Raw genomic sequence first — 16,839 nt, forward strand, 5'->3', positions numbered from 1 at the left:
CTTTTTAAACGACTTCTTCAATTTCTCATCAGTTTGAAGATTGACTATATGAGAGCATATTATATTTTGTCTGATGTTATGCATTGTGATAGCAGAGAGAAAACTAATGAATTCTGTCCAATACATATACATAATACTTAAAACATAGGATTAATTAGATGATAGTTTTTGATGTTGAAGAAACGATAGAAAGCAAAAGACTCTTGATTAAAATGTGTTAAATCTGAGGAATAAGTGCCCATTTTTAAAAAACGTCAAGAAAGATTGAACAGAAACTGCTTCTCTATACTTTTAATGCAAAATTCACATTTATTACTGACACTATAATAATTTAATTTACAAATATATTCTGACTTTTAAGTTTTAAGAGCAATAGCTTACGTTAAATACATTATTCACTTCTTCATCTCTTTCAAGCCCAAAGCAATCAAACAAACAAAACAACACCAGAAAAACTTTGTGTCAGTAACAGCAATGGCGATTTCAATCCACACACTGTTCGAGTTCCAGAGAGTTCAGCAGCTCAAGAGAATCTCTATATAATAATACGCAGCGTAAGTGTCAGTTGACCTTGAGGCTTACAGCATATGCCTTAATCAGTTTTAAAGACTTTCTTCACCGTTCCTGTGTGACTAGAGTTACCCAGCCTTCTCAGTTCTGCATGATTTTCTGGTCCATAGATCCACCGCATGTTATGACAGTACCACAGTGTCTCCTTCCTTCTACTGTCTCTCAGTTTTCATCTCGTGCTTCTTCACCCCCGCGCCTGGATAACTTCCACAGTAATCCTTTCTGAGTCATTTGTCCTTTCCCTGGACTGTCGAGTGGCCCCAAAAGGCCATGTTGTTCACCTAGGGAGCCATCCAGGCGCATTCCTTCTGCACTTGATACCATCTTTGATTCCCTGCAGCCAGGAAACGGTCACTTTAGACTGTTAGCTTGAAGGTCATTCAGGAGATTTAAGTATATATTTGACTTGAGGAACCTGGGGTAGGAGTCCTTTTCCATGAGCGTGTAGATGGTCTTTTGGGCTTCATCGAAACACGTGGAGGTTGGAGCTTTAATCTTCTTGGCTGTCGATTCTCGAGTGTGAAAGTCGATATTGATCTAAGAAGAAAATCGTCATTAGTTAATAAATTCCCAGTTCATTGCATATTTCATGATATTACAGTGTTTTTTGAAGCACCTCAAGATAGTGGCATTAAGCCCACATTTAAACCTGTTCAAATATCTCTGGAATGCCCATTCTAAACCACTCCTATCCTAGGTGTGGAGGAGTTAAAAAGAAATATCAAAAAAGTTTTTGCTCCAAGTTAATTCATCATATAGTTGGGGGATGCAAAAGAGGCAGACGTGAAAAATTTGAATATCCATACAAGGGGACATTTAAGATCTATAGGAGGAGAGAGACTTTGTGCAGCTGTCTTTTTGCTTGCACCAAGAATATTCAACCGGAAGGTAGGCACTGCTACCGCCTGGAAATATTTCTGCTGCTGCAGCATGTGTGTTACACTATTCTGTCTTCTATCCTCATCCACGATGAGGTCACACCAGTGCATCTCACCCCAATCCGATCATGTTAGCTGGTTTTGTAAAATCAGTCTTTCATCCAATCTTGTCACAAATATAGCAAATAAGATTATCATCGCACCAAACTATATAAATATACCTACATATATAGCATTGAAATCATGATACTTAAAAAGGATTCCATCTTGCTAGTTATATTGAGTGTTATTTCCGTATCTAATTTCCTGTACATGTAAAATAATGATAATGAACTTAATACTCACTTGTTTAGCAGCATCTGAATGCACAAAAGCTTTGTATATTTTTTCTGCCTTCTTCTGCAAAAGATCGGACTCTGTTTTTCTATAATCTTCACAAGCCAGCCAGAACTCAATATTCTCCTCGCTGAACTCAGACTTCAGGAAACTTCCAAAAACATCTCGACCAGCTAAAAAGAAAGAAGGAGGGGTGAGATACTTATAGTAATCGTGCCAATAAATGAATAACTTGAAGCAGAAACTTGCAAGGAAAACACTATTGCATTCTCTAGGTACAGAGGTGAGAGTTGACCGCTGCTGAAAACAACTGCGCCCCAGTTTGTAGAGGTGGGAACGTCTCAGACATTTCTTCATGTATAGTCTTTCTGGGGCCACACAGTCCTGTCGCTGCCTAGTGGTGGCTCCAAAAATGCTTTGCTTCCATCTGCTAATTAAATTAAAATTCGCTGCTACTGCTCACAAAACAATCCATTTTTGTATATGGAATATTTTAAGGAAGCAAACATTGACAAAGGGCATTGGCATCATGTTAATTATTAACAGATATAATTTCCCCATCCAGTGTATATTAGTCAGAAAATGTGAGGCCTATATATTACCTATTATATTTGCTAGTGTTACTGAGACTTTCAGATGAGCCATTGCTATGCTGTTCGTTTGTTTGGCTGAATCAGAAACTAAGTCATGAATGAGGTTGAACCATTTGATTCCCAATTGAGGCTCCTTAGGGAGTTTATGGAGAGAAGAGGGGGAACCCACCCTCTAGATAGAGACAAACTGCTCATATTCACCTCTCATCAGGGTCCTAATCCCAACAGACCTGCACTAGTCACATGAGGGCAAGGCAAGCTGATGACATTCTTTACCTGCTTTCATCAGAAATGCCCCATAAGACTGTTTTTAAAAATTGTCTTTACCTTATCTGTTATAACGTGTGTTTTGTTATATATAATGCAATTATATACTATGTGTCTTAACTGCCTTCAGAGCAGCCAGACATTGTGTCTTTGTTTTGAATACTTCCTGCTTCTAAAATGCTTGCCACATAAAAGTGGGCTGAATGAATGAGTTATGAACAATAAAATAATGAATCGAATGAATGAATCCTATTCCTTAGATCCAACGGCACAAAAACACATTCTTTAGGTAGCTTTCAGAATATCAGGTCACATCTTGAGGGATTTGGTTTATTTTGCAAAACTTTAAATGTTCAAAACCCCAGCCTAATTTTTAATTTTTCTCCTATAATGATCCATGAAAACACCTAATTGTCTTGGCAAAGTTGTCAGTGGCAGAATTGAGTGTTAAGTGAACATTACACGACCACGAGGCATAATATGGTGAAACTCTCAGTGACTACAGAAAAACTACAATACAGCTTTCCACACACTCCCCTCTCCAGAGTACTGTATCTTAATGAGGCTATCAATGATGCATTGCGCTAAACCCAGACACATCCAGCAGTTAATCTATACGTACTTGGGTCGGAGAGAAGTTTTTCCAGAGAGTGAGACCACTGCAGTACTTCATCAGCAGAGAGTCTGCAGGGGATAAGATTTACATAAATTAGTAAAAAATATATATTTTTTTCATAAGCACAGGTAAAATCAGAATGGCTGCTGCATTTTTATAACGTCAAAAACTAAGACCATAGTTTCAATGAATTTTATTAAAATTCATCTATAAGAAAATAAAATTTCCTTTAGAATTACTATTGAAAAGAAATTTCATATAGATTTGCTATATGACAATATTTGCCAATAAAATCTGGAAAAAAAATCCAAGTACCTATACTCCAACAGTATAATAAACAGCAAGTATGTGGATACACACAAGCTCCTATTTAATTTACGTTGGTAGTAAAGTGCTAATCTCCTTAGGCTTATTACATAAAAGCAATAAAGTCCCTTTCGTGCAGTATAAATCTCTTGCTAGAATACAGAGCAGATGCATAGGCCACTTTTATGATAGTCCTGTGTGTCAGTGTACGTACATGTCCTTAGACTTGGAGGTCTTCATTCCAGATTCCAGATGGGGGATCACAGATCTCAGATACGCTTTCACGTCCATTCCACTGCAAAAGATACAAAAGTGAACACATAGTTCCTCACTAGAAAACATTTCATTTGTGAAAAAGAAAACAGCCTGAAATAAACTTCTTCAGGGAATAAGACAATAATAAAAATTGTTGATATGATATGTTGCTATATTAAGATTAAGCCAATTTAAGTCTGGAAAAATTCCCACCTAATGGAACGCCCAAAAGCGATTCATTTTTGCCTATAGTTAAATACACTTAGAGCTCTGAACCGGTAATGGCTCTGATCTAGCTAAACTAATTGCTCATGTTTTCTTCCATTCATTCTCTGTTTTCCTGGCATTAAGGATAAGTCAAAATTCACAAAGTGAGACACTGAAGGAACTTACAAAGTCTTTGGCCTCCTTTTGTGTGTTTTGTCGTCTAGAAGTGAACGGTCAGTTCCTTTCAGTTCCTTCGGCGTAGCAGAGAAGAACATGCCCGGCATTCTGTCTAAGCTTGGCGTGTGGATGGCTGCTGCTCGCGTAGTCCTCACAAGCCAATATCTGCTTGTCAACGTCTCTGCTGCTTTATATAGCGAAGGCAAACAGGCTCGTGCTGTTCAGTGAGTCTGTTTATCAAGTGATGTTACCACAGAGGCTGAAGTTCCCCCTTTCTCACTGGGCTGTGACGTATATCTGAAAAAAAAAAAAAAAAGAAAGAAAGAAAACGCACAGTGATGTTTTGTGGTTGAAACTTAACCAAACGAGAATAGGTCACTTTGATTAGAAAGAAAGGAAGAAAATAAGACACTGAAGCACACGCGCGTGTGCGTGCGCACACACACACACACACACACACACATCTAAAGCATTAGCAGTGTCAGTCTTTGGTTCTAGGGGATGCTTGTGTCTTTATGAAAATTGCATCTTTTGGTATATTTGTTGTGTCACATAGAAACTCAACACAAGGGAGATATATTCTCTCAATGCTTTGTTAGTACTTGGGTATAAAATTCATCTGATCGCAGTGTTTTAAAAAGTGTATTTTTTTCTTTCAGGAAGCAGTGTAAGGTAGACAAATCCTTTTTTTTTTTTTTTGAATTTCGATAGTTCATGGCAGAAATTTCTTTGTGTTTTCCCAGGTGCGTGCCAGACATTCTACTGGTGACATACAAGATGATTTTAAGGGGTACCCGGATTTTAACATTTATTAAAAATATAACTAATCGATCAGATTTTGATTTTTTTGTATATTACTGCTTAGGATAAGAATAAATAAAATTAAAATAAAATGATAAACAAATAAAAGTGCAGTTAACACAAAAATAAGAATAATATGAAGCATTTTGATACGAATTGCATAGTATCAGAGGAAAAACTGTTCATGGTAAAATAAGAGTGTATTTGGAGAGGCGAATAATGTGTACTTCTGGACGATCCACTTCTGAATTTTGGCAGTATCTCTGAAGAGTTAAGTGTAGCTTTAATTAAGATTAAGGATTTTTTAAAATCCCAAGGAATTAGATGACTCATCACTGATTAGGGTGGAGGGATTAGTGTAATATTAGCTCTTACAGAGTTTATATAGAGAGTGTGGTTTATTTATTGTGTCTAGTTTAACTTAAATCTCCACTGGGTTTTGCCCCTGAAAAGACAAAACACATTTTACTTAGAAGGGCTTCTGACAGTAATAGGTAAAGCTGACAAAAAGGAGGAGAGTATTACTTTTCCTACCTTGGTTCTATCATCAGGATAAAAAATATGTGAAGGAATCACATTTATAATATTTTAAAATTCACTTCCTACACAGCCATGAACATGAATTATGTTGTATGTAGCAAGTGTCCTTTGATGTTCAAAAGAACATCACGATGCATTAAGAAAGAGAACTAGTGAGTGGAGGTGGGTACTTTGTGATCAAAACATAAATGATGAGGCTCAAAGACTAATGACATAAAGGCATGTGTTTGTATATTTCTTGTGGTTCAGTCTCTACTTAACTTTTCATTTCAAATCTTCAGCTTCTCATGTTTGTTTAGCTCGCATTTATCTCCTCCTTCCTGTAGATAGTTGTCAGTTACGTTAAAGAAACGTAATTTAATATGTATTTTTATTTTTTAACTAATTTATTTTATTTTTTATATTTCTTTCTTTCTTTCTTTCTTTCTTTCTTTATTTATTTATTTAGGCAACCCTTGGTTGACCTCACAGATTGCAAAGACCTTGTTAGCTTACAATCCTTTATTTTTTATTTTTTACGCCTGCAGCACCTGGTCTTCCTAGGTGGTCTCCCATCCAAGTACTAACCAGGCCCGACCCTGCTTAGCTTCCGAGATCAGACGGAATCGGGAGTGTTCAGAGTGGCATGGCCGTAGACGTAATGTGTTTTTTTAATGTCCCACTGTTATTATTATTATCCACATATACTGACAGTTTCCAAAGTATGTTTACTAGTCCCTTTGGTCATTAACAAGCATTATTGACCTCACATAATTTACATTGGTAGTTCCGTGTGTCAGTGTACATACATGTCCTTTTGCAGCAGCAAAAGTTATACAGCCACATAAGTTTGGGAAATGTTTAGTCAGAGTTGAATAAGATTCTTAAATTGATCATTGCAGGTCTTCTGAGAGCCTTTACTATGTGAATGCACACTCTTTAGTGTCTAAGAGGTAGACTATGCAGTGGTTTCCTAAGATTTTTGAGAATGAACTCTCATTAGGTAGGGAAAATAGTTTGCAAAAATAATGTTCCCTTGACACCACATGAGGAAACTCTGATCTGAGACAGAGATAAATATTCGCCTCTTAATTTCTTTAAACCTCCAACCTTTTGCTACCTCGATATAGACTTTCAAGCTCAGGCATATATAAGCAATTGCAATCTCATGCTTCTAAGCTGAAATGGAGAATTAAACTCCTAATAGAGAGGGTCCATCTGAAATCCTTGTATTTGCAGTTGGCTGTCAAAGCCACCTCAGTGGCACAATAAAAAAGCCACTCTCTCAAAAGCTGCTTGCTAGCACATGCAAAGCTGTATGTGCCAGAGCTAGGCAAATTTAGGAAGCTGTGTTTGCAAGGATCGATGAGTCCATGACAAGGCACTGAAAGTTCCTTATCAACTGCACAGTGTCCCTGTCTGGCTCCTCCTTGTGAAACTCAGTAAGAAAAGGCAAATGATCAAATAGTAAGTTGACTGAGTCAGTGATCTTGGTTGAAATCGTAGAGGAGTTGATAAAAGCCAATAAATAGAACAAACAGTGGCTCTCACAAACGTATTCTTGTTGGCCTAGTTCCTTTGTGAAATTATGCTTAAGTAACTAGGTTGGAGCCCTAAGAAAAGGAATACTTCGTGTGGGGTCTTGGTGTTATCTTTCTCACACACACACACACACACACACACACACTACACTTTTATTTTTAGAGCAATTTTAGGTTTACAGCAAAATTGAGCGGAAAGTACAGAGAATTCCCACATATGCCCTCCACCCCCACAGCCTCCCCACCATCAGCATCCCACATCAGTGTGGTGAATTTGTTTTGACCGATGATGAACGTGCACTGACACATCATCATCACCCAAGGTCCTTAGTTTACATTGCGGTTCACTCACTCACAGTGCTCTACATCCTGAAGGTTTTGACAAACGTGTGATGACATGTGTCCACCATTACAGTTTCATACAGAATAGTTTCCCTGCCTAAAATCCCAGTATTTTATTTTAAAATGTCTAAGAGATTGGTTTAGTAAAACACTTTCAGATTATGGTTATCCATTTGTTGAGGAAAATTTTAATCTTTGCTGGGTTGATTTTATGTTTCATTTCCATTCACTCCAACTAACTGAATCTTAGTAGGAAATGCTTCGCTGAATAAATTTTTCATCCTTGATATTGATCAAAATGATCTCTAGCCTTTATAATATCAATGAAATTTTGTTGGAGACATTAAGCACTTTGGGGAAAAAGGACGATAATGAATACAAAATTGTATCATTTAAAAAAACTATTGGCTTGCATTTTAAAGTTCAATTTATTGGGGAAACATTGGTTGATAACATTATGTAAATTTTAGGTATACAACTTTACGAATGACATCTGTCTACACCATTGCATGCTCACCACCCGAAGTCTAGTCTCCTTCTGTCACCATGGATTTGACCCCTTTACCCTTTGCGTCCTCCCCTTCCCCACCCTTCCTCTCTGGTAACCACTGTTGTGTTGTCTGTGTCTGTGAGTTCATTTTTTGGTGTGTATATTTATTTTGTTTGTTCATTTGTTGCTTTCTGTTTTACATCCCACATATGAGTGAAATCAGATGGTTCTTGTCCTTTTCTGTCTGATTTATTTCACTTAGTATAATACTCCTAAGACTCAGACTCATTTGTGTTGCCACAAATGGCAATATTTCCTCCTCCTTAGGGATGAGTAATATTCCATTATATATACGTACCACATCTTATTTATCCAATTATCCATTGAAGGGCACTTAGGTTGTTTCCATGTCTTGGCTATTGTGAATAATACAGTAATAAATGTGGGGGTACATATATCTTTATGAGTAAGAGTCTTGCAATTTTTTGAGTAGATGTCCGGAAGAGAGATTGCTGGATTATATGGAAGCTCTATTTTTATTTTTTTTGAGGAAACTCACTCCATAGTGTTTTCCATAGTGGCTGCACCAATTTACATCCTCACCAGCAGGGTATGAGGGTTCTTGTCTCTCCTTATACTTGCCAGTACTTTCTATTTCTTGTCTTACTGATAACAGCCATTCTAAGAGGTGTGAGGTGGTATCTCATTGTAGTTTTGATTTGCATTTCCTTTATAACTGAGCATTTTTTATATATCTGTTGGCCATCTGTATGTCTTCCTTTGGAAAAGTGTCTATTCAGGTCCTCTGTCACAGGTATGTATCTTAAAAGTAAAAATACATCCATACGTAAGAATCAGTGACATGAACAGAAATTTTGACCCATTGAAAGTCTTACAAGGTATCAGACACACGTACTGCAAATAGAAAGGTGAATGAATCTCTGTTCATGGTGTGGCCGGGCAGACAGATGTTTAAGCAAGTAATCAAAAGGAGCAATTAACTCTGGCAGAAGAGCTGTGACCATTTTCCAGAAAATCAACATGAATCTAGTCTCTGCCAGTTTCTGCATTTGAGATCAACACCCCTTGGAAAGCACACGAGACTGCAGTAGAGGTGCTGGTCATCAACAAGTAGATACCTCTTCCATGCGTAAAGATCATGGAAGGATAGATTCTATCTGTCAACAGGAAGCTTTGCAGAGTTTAAAGGGGGCTCTGAAATAAGTTATTAAATTAGCATAGCAATTCACTTAAGATGAAAGCTCACTTCCTGGGTCTTTTTTGGCTCCTGAAGCCTCCAGGCTTATAGGCAGGGCTGCCTACAGTGTTGCAGCTACATTTCATAAAATTTATTTGAAAAGCTTCAACAAAGGTGCATTTGGAAGGATTTTTCTCTATGTCCATGTAGAACATTGATGGGGACATTGATGCCAACTCTAGGTTATTTGTGAGTAAAAGGATTAAATATTTTAGACTTGCTTCTAACTTTATTTTCTAAAAAAAGAAATCAGCTGACAGCTTTTAGTAAAAAAAAAGATATTTGCAACTTGGTGAAATTCATGATCTCAATAAATGCAAACTGAATGAGATAAGAATCTAGTTTCTTTTTCTCATCCTGTTCTAATCTGCTTTTAGTCAACACTGAACACCTCCTTTCTATAATTTAAGAGATTATGAGAAAACCAACCTTCAGTGTACTGGGTTCATGGGATCCTGTAAACCTTATTCACCCTAGGTCTCATCTTACCAATAAACTTATCATTAATAGACCTCTCTTCCAAGTCATCCTTCAAGGAACTAAAGAAAACTTTGATTAATATTATTTCTAGTATACTTCCCCCATATTGGAATCACTTTCATTTATGATCATCTCATAATTATAATCATTTCAACAGTGGAGAGTAAGTCATGTCGGGCTCTACTTGACTATGCTTTGCAAATAAAACTTAGTAAGTACTGAAATAATTGTCTTATTCCCAAATCTAAGAATGGAAAACTATGCCATAAGAACATTGATGTATTATTTGTAGTTGGGCTGGAATGTTCTGTTACCTAACACAAGACATAAATGCAAAAGCAAAGACACAAAGGTCAGCATGGAGAAGCAATTTGTAAAGGAAAGTATATTTTAATTATTAGGGAACAACTTCAATAAATGACTGTATTACGTTTCCCTGCTGTCTGAAAGTAGAGTGTTCCATGACACCTTTGGTAAGCCAAAAGGATATAAAGCAAGAAGCAATCACCTTAGGATGCATCTTGCTAACAGATGCACGAAATAAATCAAGAGAAAGCACAGATGCCAGTGGGCACAGTTAAAAGCTACGGCAGCTGGACGCTGAGGCTCTGAGCATCGTTCTGGGAAAGGGGCTCGTTGGGGCCACTCTCACTGCTGGGGGCGCACGCTGCAAAACAAATGCCGAACTCTATTTTCACTCTTCGCCTTTTCTTTTTTGTAGATTTTATTATTATTTGTACTTTAAACAAATAAATTTATTGGGGTGATTGGTTAATGAAATTATATAGATTTCAAGTGTACAGTTCAATAATATGTCATATACATATTGTATTGTGTTTGCCTTTTTTTATTCTCAATGTGAAAATCTTCCTCAGTTAGTGAAGACAGGTCCTAATGTAGGTCTTTCATAAAGGCACCTTTTGGAACAGGTGACACTAGTCCAGCAACTCGCCTTTGTTTTTACTAGACATTAGCAACAGTTAACAGAAGTAACGTATTAGCTTCGTTTTTCCCCATTATGTGATTTTTCCTAGAAAAATCCAACACGTTTGCCTGATGCGCTTTGTTCTTTCCAAAGCCATGTCACTTATTTCTCACGATGACATTCTCTGTACTTTCTTCATGTCTTTTCTGATGTTTTCCTTTTGATTTTCTTTACATATTTATTTTTGATCAAGTATTGATGTCAGACCTTTTGGACATTTACTTCATCATAAGAGTCATATTCTCAAAATAAGTCATCATCTTCCTACTTGAGTTGGCATCTTTAAGTCAAGAGCTAGTGGCCACTCTTAGCATGATGGTACTGCTATTGTGGGTACAAGTTGTCTGTGATGCCCCACTGTGTCCTGTGCCTGCTCCATGCCTTTTCATGTATTATCCTAGTTTTCTTTTATTTTTTAATTAACTGAAAGGCTTTGAGTCCACTGAATCCCAGTAACATGTTAATGTTGCTGCCTTTCAAAGGGCTGTGGGTTCAAAACCAAGCCGTTAACTTTGGCCTGTTCTGTGACTTTGATCAGATCAGCTGGCTTCTTATCTGTTTCTTCTGTGCAGAGGTCAAAGATGACCATTAATCCACTTGCAGTTCTGGCAATGGCATAGGGAGATTTTGCTCCTTTTGAGACTCTATAGTGATAAAAACTAGACCTTGAAAAAATCAGGATTTAGATAGAATTTATTATAGGCAGTATGTGTTTCGTTTATATTTCTACATTGGAGCCCTTTGCCCTGACTTTTTCCTAAAACTCAATTAACTTGGCGACTCAGCCACTTCAATTGCAGAGCTTGCCCTGCATTGCATCTGAGCATGCAGGGGGCCAAGCTTCTGCCTATTAATTTCTCTATCAATACTTATTTATCATGGGTCTCCTTTTCTCTTAGTGTACTTCTGTAAATTAATAGGTTAAACAAATGTACAAATGCACATTTAGATGTTCATGATGTGGAAATATCACAGACTATTTCTGCCAACCCCAATCTAATTTTCTTGCCATCTGCTTTTTAGATATTCTACCTAGAGGTATTGATCACTCCCAACACAGACTTTACCCAGCTCCAGCTTTTGAGCGAATCCGTAATGAGTCTGGAAAGAGCAAAGTTATTTCAGTTTGAATCAGGAGTGGGAGCCAGTTCTGTTGTAGATTCTGTTATTAAACTTTTCATGGTTCCCAGTGTCAGCGACCCCATTTTGAGTATTGGGCAGTTTAGGCAAACAGGAAGGTAACTGGAGGGATGCTGGGGGTACCTTAGGTAATAAAAGATAATGCCAAGCAAACCCTTCAAAGCTCAGCTAAGCCTAAAAAGGCCTCAGAGTGTTTGTTAGTTATGAGTTTGCATGAGACCAAAGATAGTTGCAAATAGAGGGAACATGGCCGCCACACTTCCCGAGGCAGCGGCCTCCCAAAGTGTGAATAGCCCCCTCTTCTAGTCTCTCCTCATCTCTGCTTTCTTCTCCCGTGTATTTTGTCTTATTTTCACTTGGACTCATAGAAACAGAAAACCAGGGCAGTATATTTGGTGGGGACTCAGATTTAGAACAAGCTCATAATCTCGTATAATCTTTTGTCTCAGATGATATGGAAAGTCAGGAGCTATAATTTCAAACTTCTATATGCTTTCCATTTTTTTTAAGATTAGGTAACTTTTACTTTGAGAATTTATTTTTGGTCATTATGAGGGTTTAAATTCTATCTTATCTGGATTTGGTATCTTGTTTAGGCTTGTTTCCCTGTGAGTCTCTTTTGATCAGGCTCTTGGTTGAGACAGTAAGATTTTAACACACCCAAGACAGTGCATAGAAATATTAAAAGCAGCCTGGTGTGTGTGTGGGAGTTTGTTCCATTCTTCTAGCCTGAGTTTCTTTCCACACAGTTTGTTTAAGCAAGGCCTCCCCCATGTGAAAGAATGAGTGGGCAATGCACACAGAGTGAGGGGATTAGCAATGCTTGCATCGCATTGCAGCAGGAGGCTGGACGTGTGCAAGAAAGCGGGGGAGCTAGGTCTGGATGGGCTAAGGGTCAGAAATGTTATGGTGGGACCTGCATTCTCCAGGACGATCTCCGAAACGGGCCTGTCCCTCTCCTGTGTCACTGCCTACCGGGGAACAGCACTGATGACTGAGAAAAGAGAAACCTCTTTACAGTATCGTCGTTACGGCATGAATTACACAACCCCGTTCATTCCTGGGGATCACATCCTTTAAAACAAAGACCTTGCAGATAGTTGCATTTTATCATTCATCTTTTGCATCATTAAATGAATCATTACTCCCCATGTGTAGAAAATTAAAAACTTCTGAGGCGACCTAAAAAATGATCAGTATTTTAGGATTCCCCCCACCCTTTATACAGAATTTCCCCTTGATTTGGGATAGTTTTAAAGACAATGAAGTAATGCCAGGGAAAATGTCATCATTTCACTTCTCTTTTTGTGAGAAAAGTTGTTTTATACATTCATCACTTTAGAACTAACTATAAAAGAGGTTTGAAAGGTTGAGGGAGTTTTTCGTTTTGTTTTGTTTTCGTTTTTGCTTTTTTCCTAGCAGAAACCGTACCCAACTACCAAATCCAACATCAGTCAATTCAGAGGAGGAAGATCTGGGCAGCTGTGATATCTCTTGGTCTCCTTTACCTATCTTTTAAATTTACTTTTTTTTTTTCTGCTGAAACCCTTGAATTTTTGTGCCCAAACATTCTTCTCTTCTCTCTTCGGTCTTTACCTTTCCCTAACTTTGTTGGCTTCTGAATGTGCCAATGGAATATGGCTACCCTATTTCTCTGTGAAACCTTTGTCTAAACCGTCTTTCTTCATGAAATTAGAAGAAAGCGTAGAGCGAATTGATGGGTAGTTGAAAGCCGAGGGTTTCTGGGTCTCTGTCTGCAGGCTCTAGTAGAATCTAAAGTCTTTCAGTCAAACTCTACAAGCAAAGCAAATTTCTTTGAAACAAACTTTTCACATGTGATTTCAAGAATGAGTTTGTTTTGCTCCAATGTTTGGAACAACACTTGGTGTGTATGAGGTACAAAAAAAAAAAAAATAACTTGTTAAAAAAGGGCTTCAGGACTGAGGCTTACACTAATTTGTTCAACTAGTCAGCCAATATATATCGAGTGCTTACTGGGTGCTGGTCACTGGACTAGGTATTAGGAAATCTAGAGACAAATCTTGTACTGGAGAGAGACAAATAAATGGGACATTTCAAAACGTGTTAAGTGTACAATGTAGGGTTGAGCCTAGGGTAGGTTAAAGGAATAAGGTGGCATCTAACCCAGCAGGATCATGAAAAACATATTCATTCTGCACATTCAACAGATAAAACTTACTACGTGCCAGTTACTCATCCAGGCACTTTAAAAGAGGCAGGCCGAACTGGCATAATGTTTGCCCTTTGCCCTTCCCTTTTTTGCCACCTGCCTGAGTAGTCATGTTGCTACCGTGAGATTTCAAAGGATGAAAGCCAGAGGTTAAGGATGGCTGGGTAGAAACACATAAGGGTCACAATCATAGAGCCGCGGCTGCAGGCCGGCCAGCGGACCTCCGCATCTCTTCTCCGTGAGAACAAGAAAGCGGTCGCTCCAAATGGTCTCCGCTCATGCTGCTGTGCTTTCTATTTTTATTATTTCAAAACGCACAGTCGGTATATTTCGCTGTTGTCGCTTTAGTTTGTGTTCGTATTCCTCCTGACGAATCGGACGGTTTGCATTTTTGTCCTTGTGGTTATCTTTATGACAGTAACTTCATAGTATGCACTTTATCCGTTATTGTTTTAGATAATGCCCTGTACTGGCCATGAATGTTAATGCAATTACTCTAATCGACTTTCCCTACGTTTCTCCTTTCCCTCTGCAATGCGGTAAATGGGTGTATGCCACACACACACGCACATGCGCACACACACTTTTTAGTTTGTCTCTCAGCACTTTCAAATACTTTTACCAGTGTGACTTGGCGTATCATCTTTGACTATCGCTTGCCACCCAGCCATAAAAGAGAAGGAAGTCAGTACATCTTCGATCACCTCTACCCTTCTTTCCCTCTCTAAATGTTAGCTGGAGCATCTGTCCCTGGGCGACTGGGACACAGGGAGTGGTGAAGGAAGGCGGGCTGCAGCCTTTCTGGGAGGGCTTCAGGCTCTGGGAAGCGACGAGGCGGTAAAGGGCCTCCCCCACTTTCTCTTGGTCGCTTTCTTTGGCAGTGGTGCCCTGCCGTGGGCTTCTGTTCACAGAGCCACAAGGGCAGCTTAATACAGCAGATAGTTGGAGATTTCATTCAGCTCTTCAAGACAAGGCACTGAAGCCCACATGCAGCATAAGCATAAAGCAGATGTCCTGTGTGTAAAACTGGCCGTGTGTTCGGGACCCTTCTGGGTTCATACCCGTGTGTCAGCCACGTGGCCGTCGGAAGCTCTCCTTTCGTTTCCACTCTGGATTCTTCTCTGCCTGTGCTCGGGTGCGGCAAAGAAAATGGCTGGTGACCTCAGCCCACCTCGGCTCTCTTTCCTTCTTGAAGTTTAACTCATCTAGTCCTCTTGGCGGCTACAACAATCTATTATCGTTAGAACTATGATGTTCTTCGAAATCGCTGTCTTGAAAGGATATCCACACCCCCCATGTTTATTGCAGCTTTGTTTACAATAACCAGGACATGGGAACAACCTAAGTGTCCATAGATGGATGAATAAAGGAAGTGTGGTGTATGTGTACACACACACACACACACACACACACACACACACAAGGAATACTATTCCTCAAAAGAAAAGAAGGAAATCCTGCTGTTTGCAATAACATGGATGAATGTCGAGGGCATTATGATAAGTGAACTAAGTCAGACAGAAAAAGACAAATGCTGTATAATCTTCCTTATATAGAGAATCTAAAAAAACCTCACAGATACAGGGGACAGGTTGGTGGTTGCTAGAAATAGTGGAGTGGGGGAATGCGGGTAATGGGTGAAGGAGGTCAGAGGTAAAAAAGATAAATAAGCCCTGGGATGCGATGTGCAGCATGGGGACTATAGTTAACAACACCGCATTGTGTATTTCGAATGTGCTGCGAGGGTAGATCTTAAAAGTTCTCATTACAAGAAAAAAATTTGTACCTATGCAAGGTAATGGCTGTGGACTAAGCTTATTGTGGCAATCATTTCACAATATATACACGTATCAAATCGTTATATCACATCCCTAAAATGAATATGACGTTAAATGCCAATTATATCAATAAAACTGGGAGGAAAAAAGGAATGAAACGTTTAAATAGTAAAGCTTTTAAGAAGTGTTTGCAGAAAAAAACGATGTTTTTATTTTCCTAGTTTTTGGATCGGGAGCACTGCCTACTATATTCTGCTCAGAAACAGCGTTCTCGAAATCTTGTAGGTTTAGAGGAATTACGGATTCGCACTGGGGTTTGGACTGAATGGACTTTTCTCTTGAGCCTCAGGAGGAGGGATGGGCAGGCGCTGCCACTTTACAGCTTTGATGGGCAATAGCACCTTTCCTCCTGATGTTATTTTGAAAGAAGCAGGGTCCACTGCTCTCATACCACTGTGGCGTCTTTAAAAGTGCCAAAAGAATACGTTGTCAAGTTTAAAGAGAGCAAATGTTAAAAAAAAAATAGGCAAGCAGATTGTAGAAAGTCAACCCCAGCGTCATACTGAGCTCGCCCTTCTCTCTGCATGCAAGGGACCCAGTGCAGGAATGTCTGGTTATTACGAGTCACTTTCCTTGTACACCTCCCCTCCCCGACCCCTGCTCCTGAGCGTGTAACATATTGAGCAGTCTGATTACAAGAATGATTTCATTTAGTCTTTAAAGCAATTTCTGAGGTCTGTATACATAATCACCTCCGGTTTAGATAAGGAAGTGGGGGCTCAAGGGGAATATGTAACGAGTTCAAGATCGCACAGCTCACGTGTGGTCATCAGCAGAGAAGGACCGAGATCTTTACTCACCCCGTGCTCAGGTCCTGTCTGTTCCCATTCTCTGAACTAAGGAATTGCTACCTCGAGAAAGTGTCTTTCTTCGCTCCGTGAGTGCTTTGCTCAGTGGCTCATAACTCTTACCGCACCCCCACATCTCCGGAAGCCTGCCCGTGCGGCCCCCAGCAGGATTCTCCTCGTGGAGAGACCTCTTCGTCTCTCTCAGCTCCAGTTTCATGTTCTCTTGCTTTCCTTTTTGAAGGAAAACACACACACACACAC

General features: G+C 39.1%; 1 protein-coding gene and 1 non-coding gene across 2 annotated transcripts; both read right to left on the reverse strand.

The window, feature by feature from the left end:
* Window positions 1–251: 251 nt before the first annotated feature.
* RGS1 (regulator of G protein signaling 1) lies at window positions 252–4,475 on the reverse strand. The gene is made up of 5 exons (XM_039883351.1): window positions 4,215–4,475; window positions 3,781–3,861; window positions 3,267–3,328; window positions 1,794–1,957; window positions 252–1,107 (listed from the first exon to the last, which is right to left on the reverse strand). Exons 1-5 carry the CDS (start codon window positions 4,310–4,312, stop codon window positions 922–924), a joined length of 591 nt encoding a protein of 196 aa, XP_039739285.1. The 5' UTR covers window positions 4,313–4,475; the 3' UTR covers window positions 252–921.
* A 1,589-nt stretch (window positions 4,476–6,064) lies between these two features.
* Window positions 6,065–6,183, reverse strand: LOC120619437 (5S ribosomal RNA). The gene has a single exon (XR_005657503.1). It is a non-coding gene; the product is annotated as a 5S ribosomal RNA (ribosomal RNA).
* Between the last annotated feature and the right edge of the window lie 10,656 nt (window positions 6,184–16,839).

The sequence above is a fragment of the Pteropus medius genome, unplaced genomic scaffold, assembly GCF_902729225.1.
Source record: "Pteropus medius unplaced genomic scaffold, Ma_sr-lr_union100, whole genome shotgun sequence".
Taxonomy (NCBI): Eukaryota; Metazoa; Chordata; class Mammalia; order Chiroptera; family Pteropodidae; genus Pteropus; species Pteropus medius.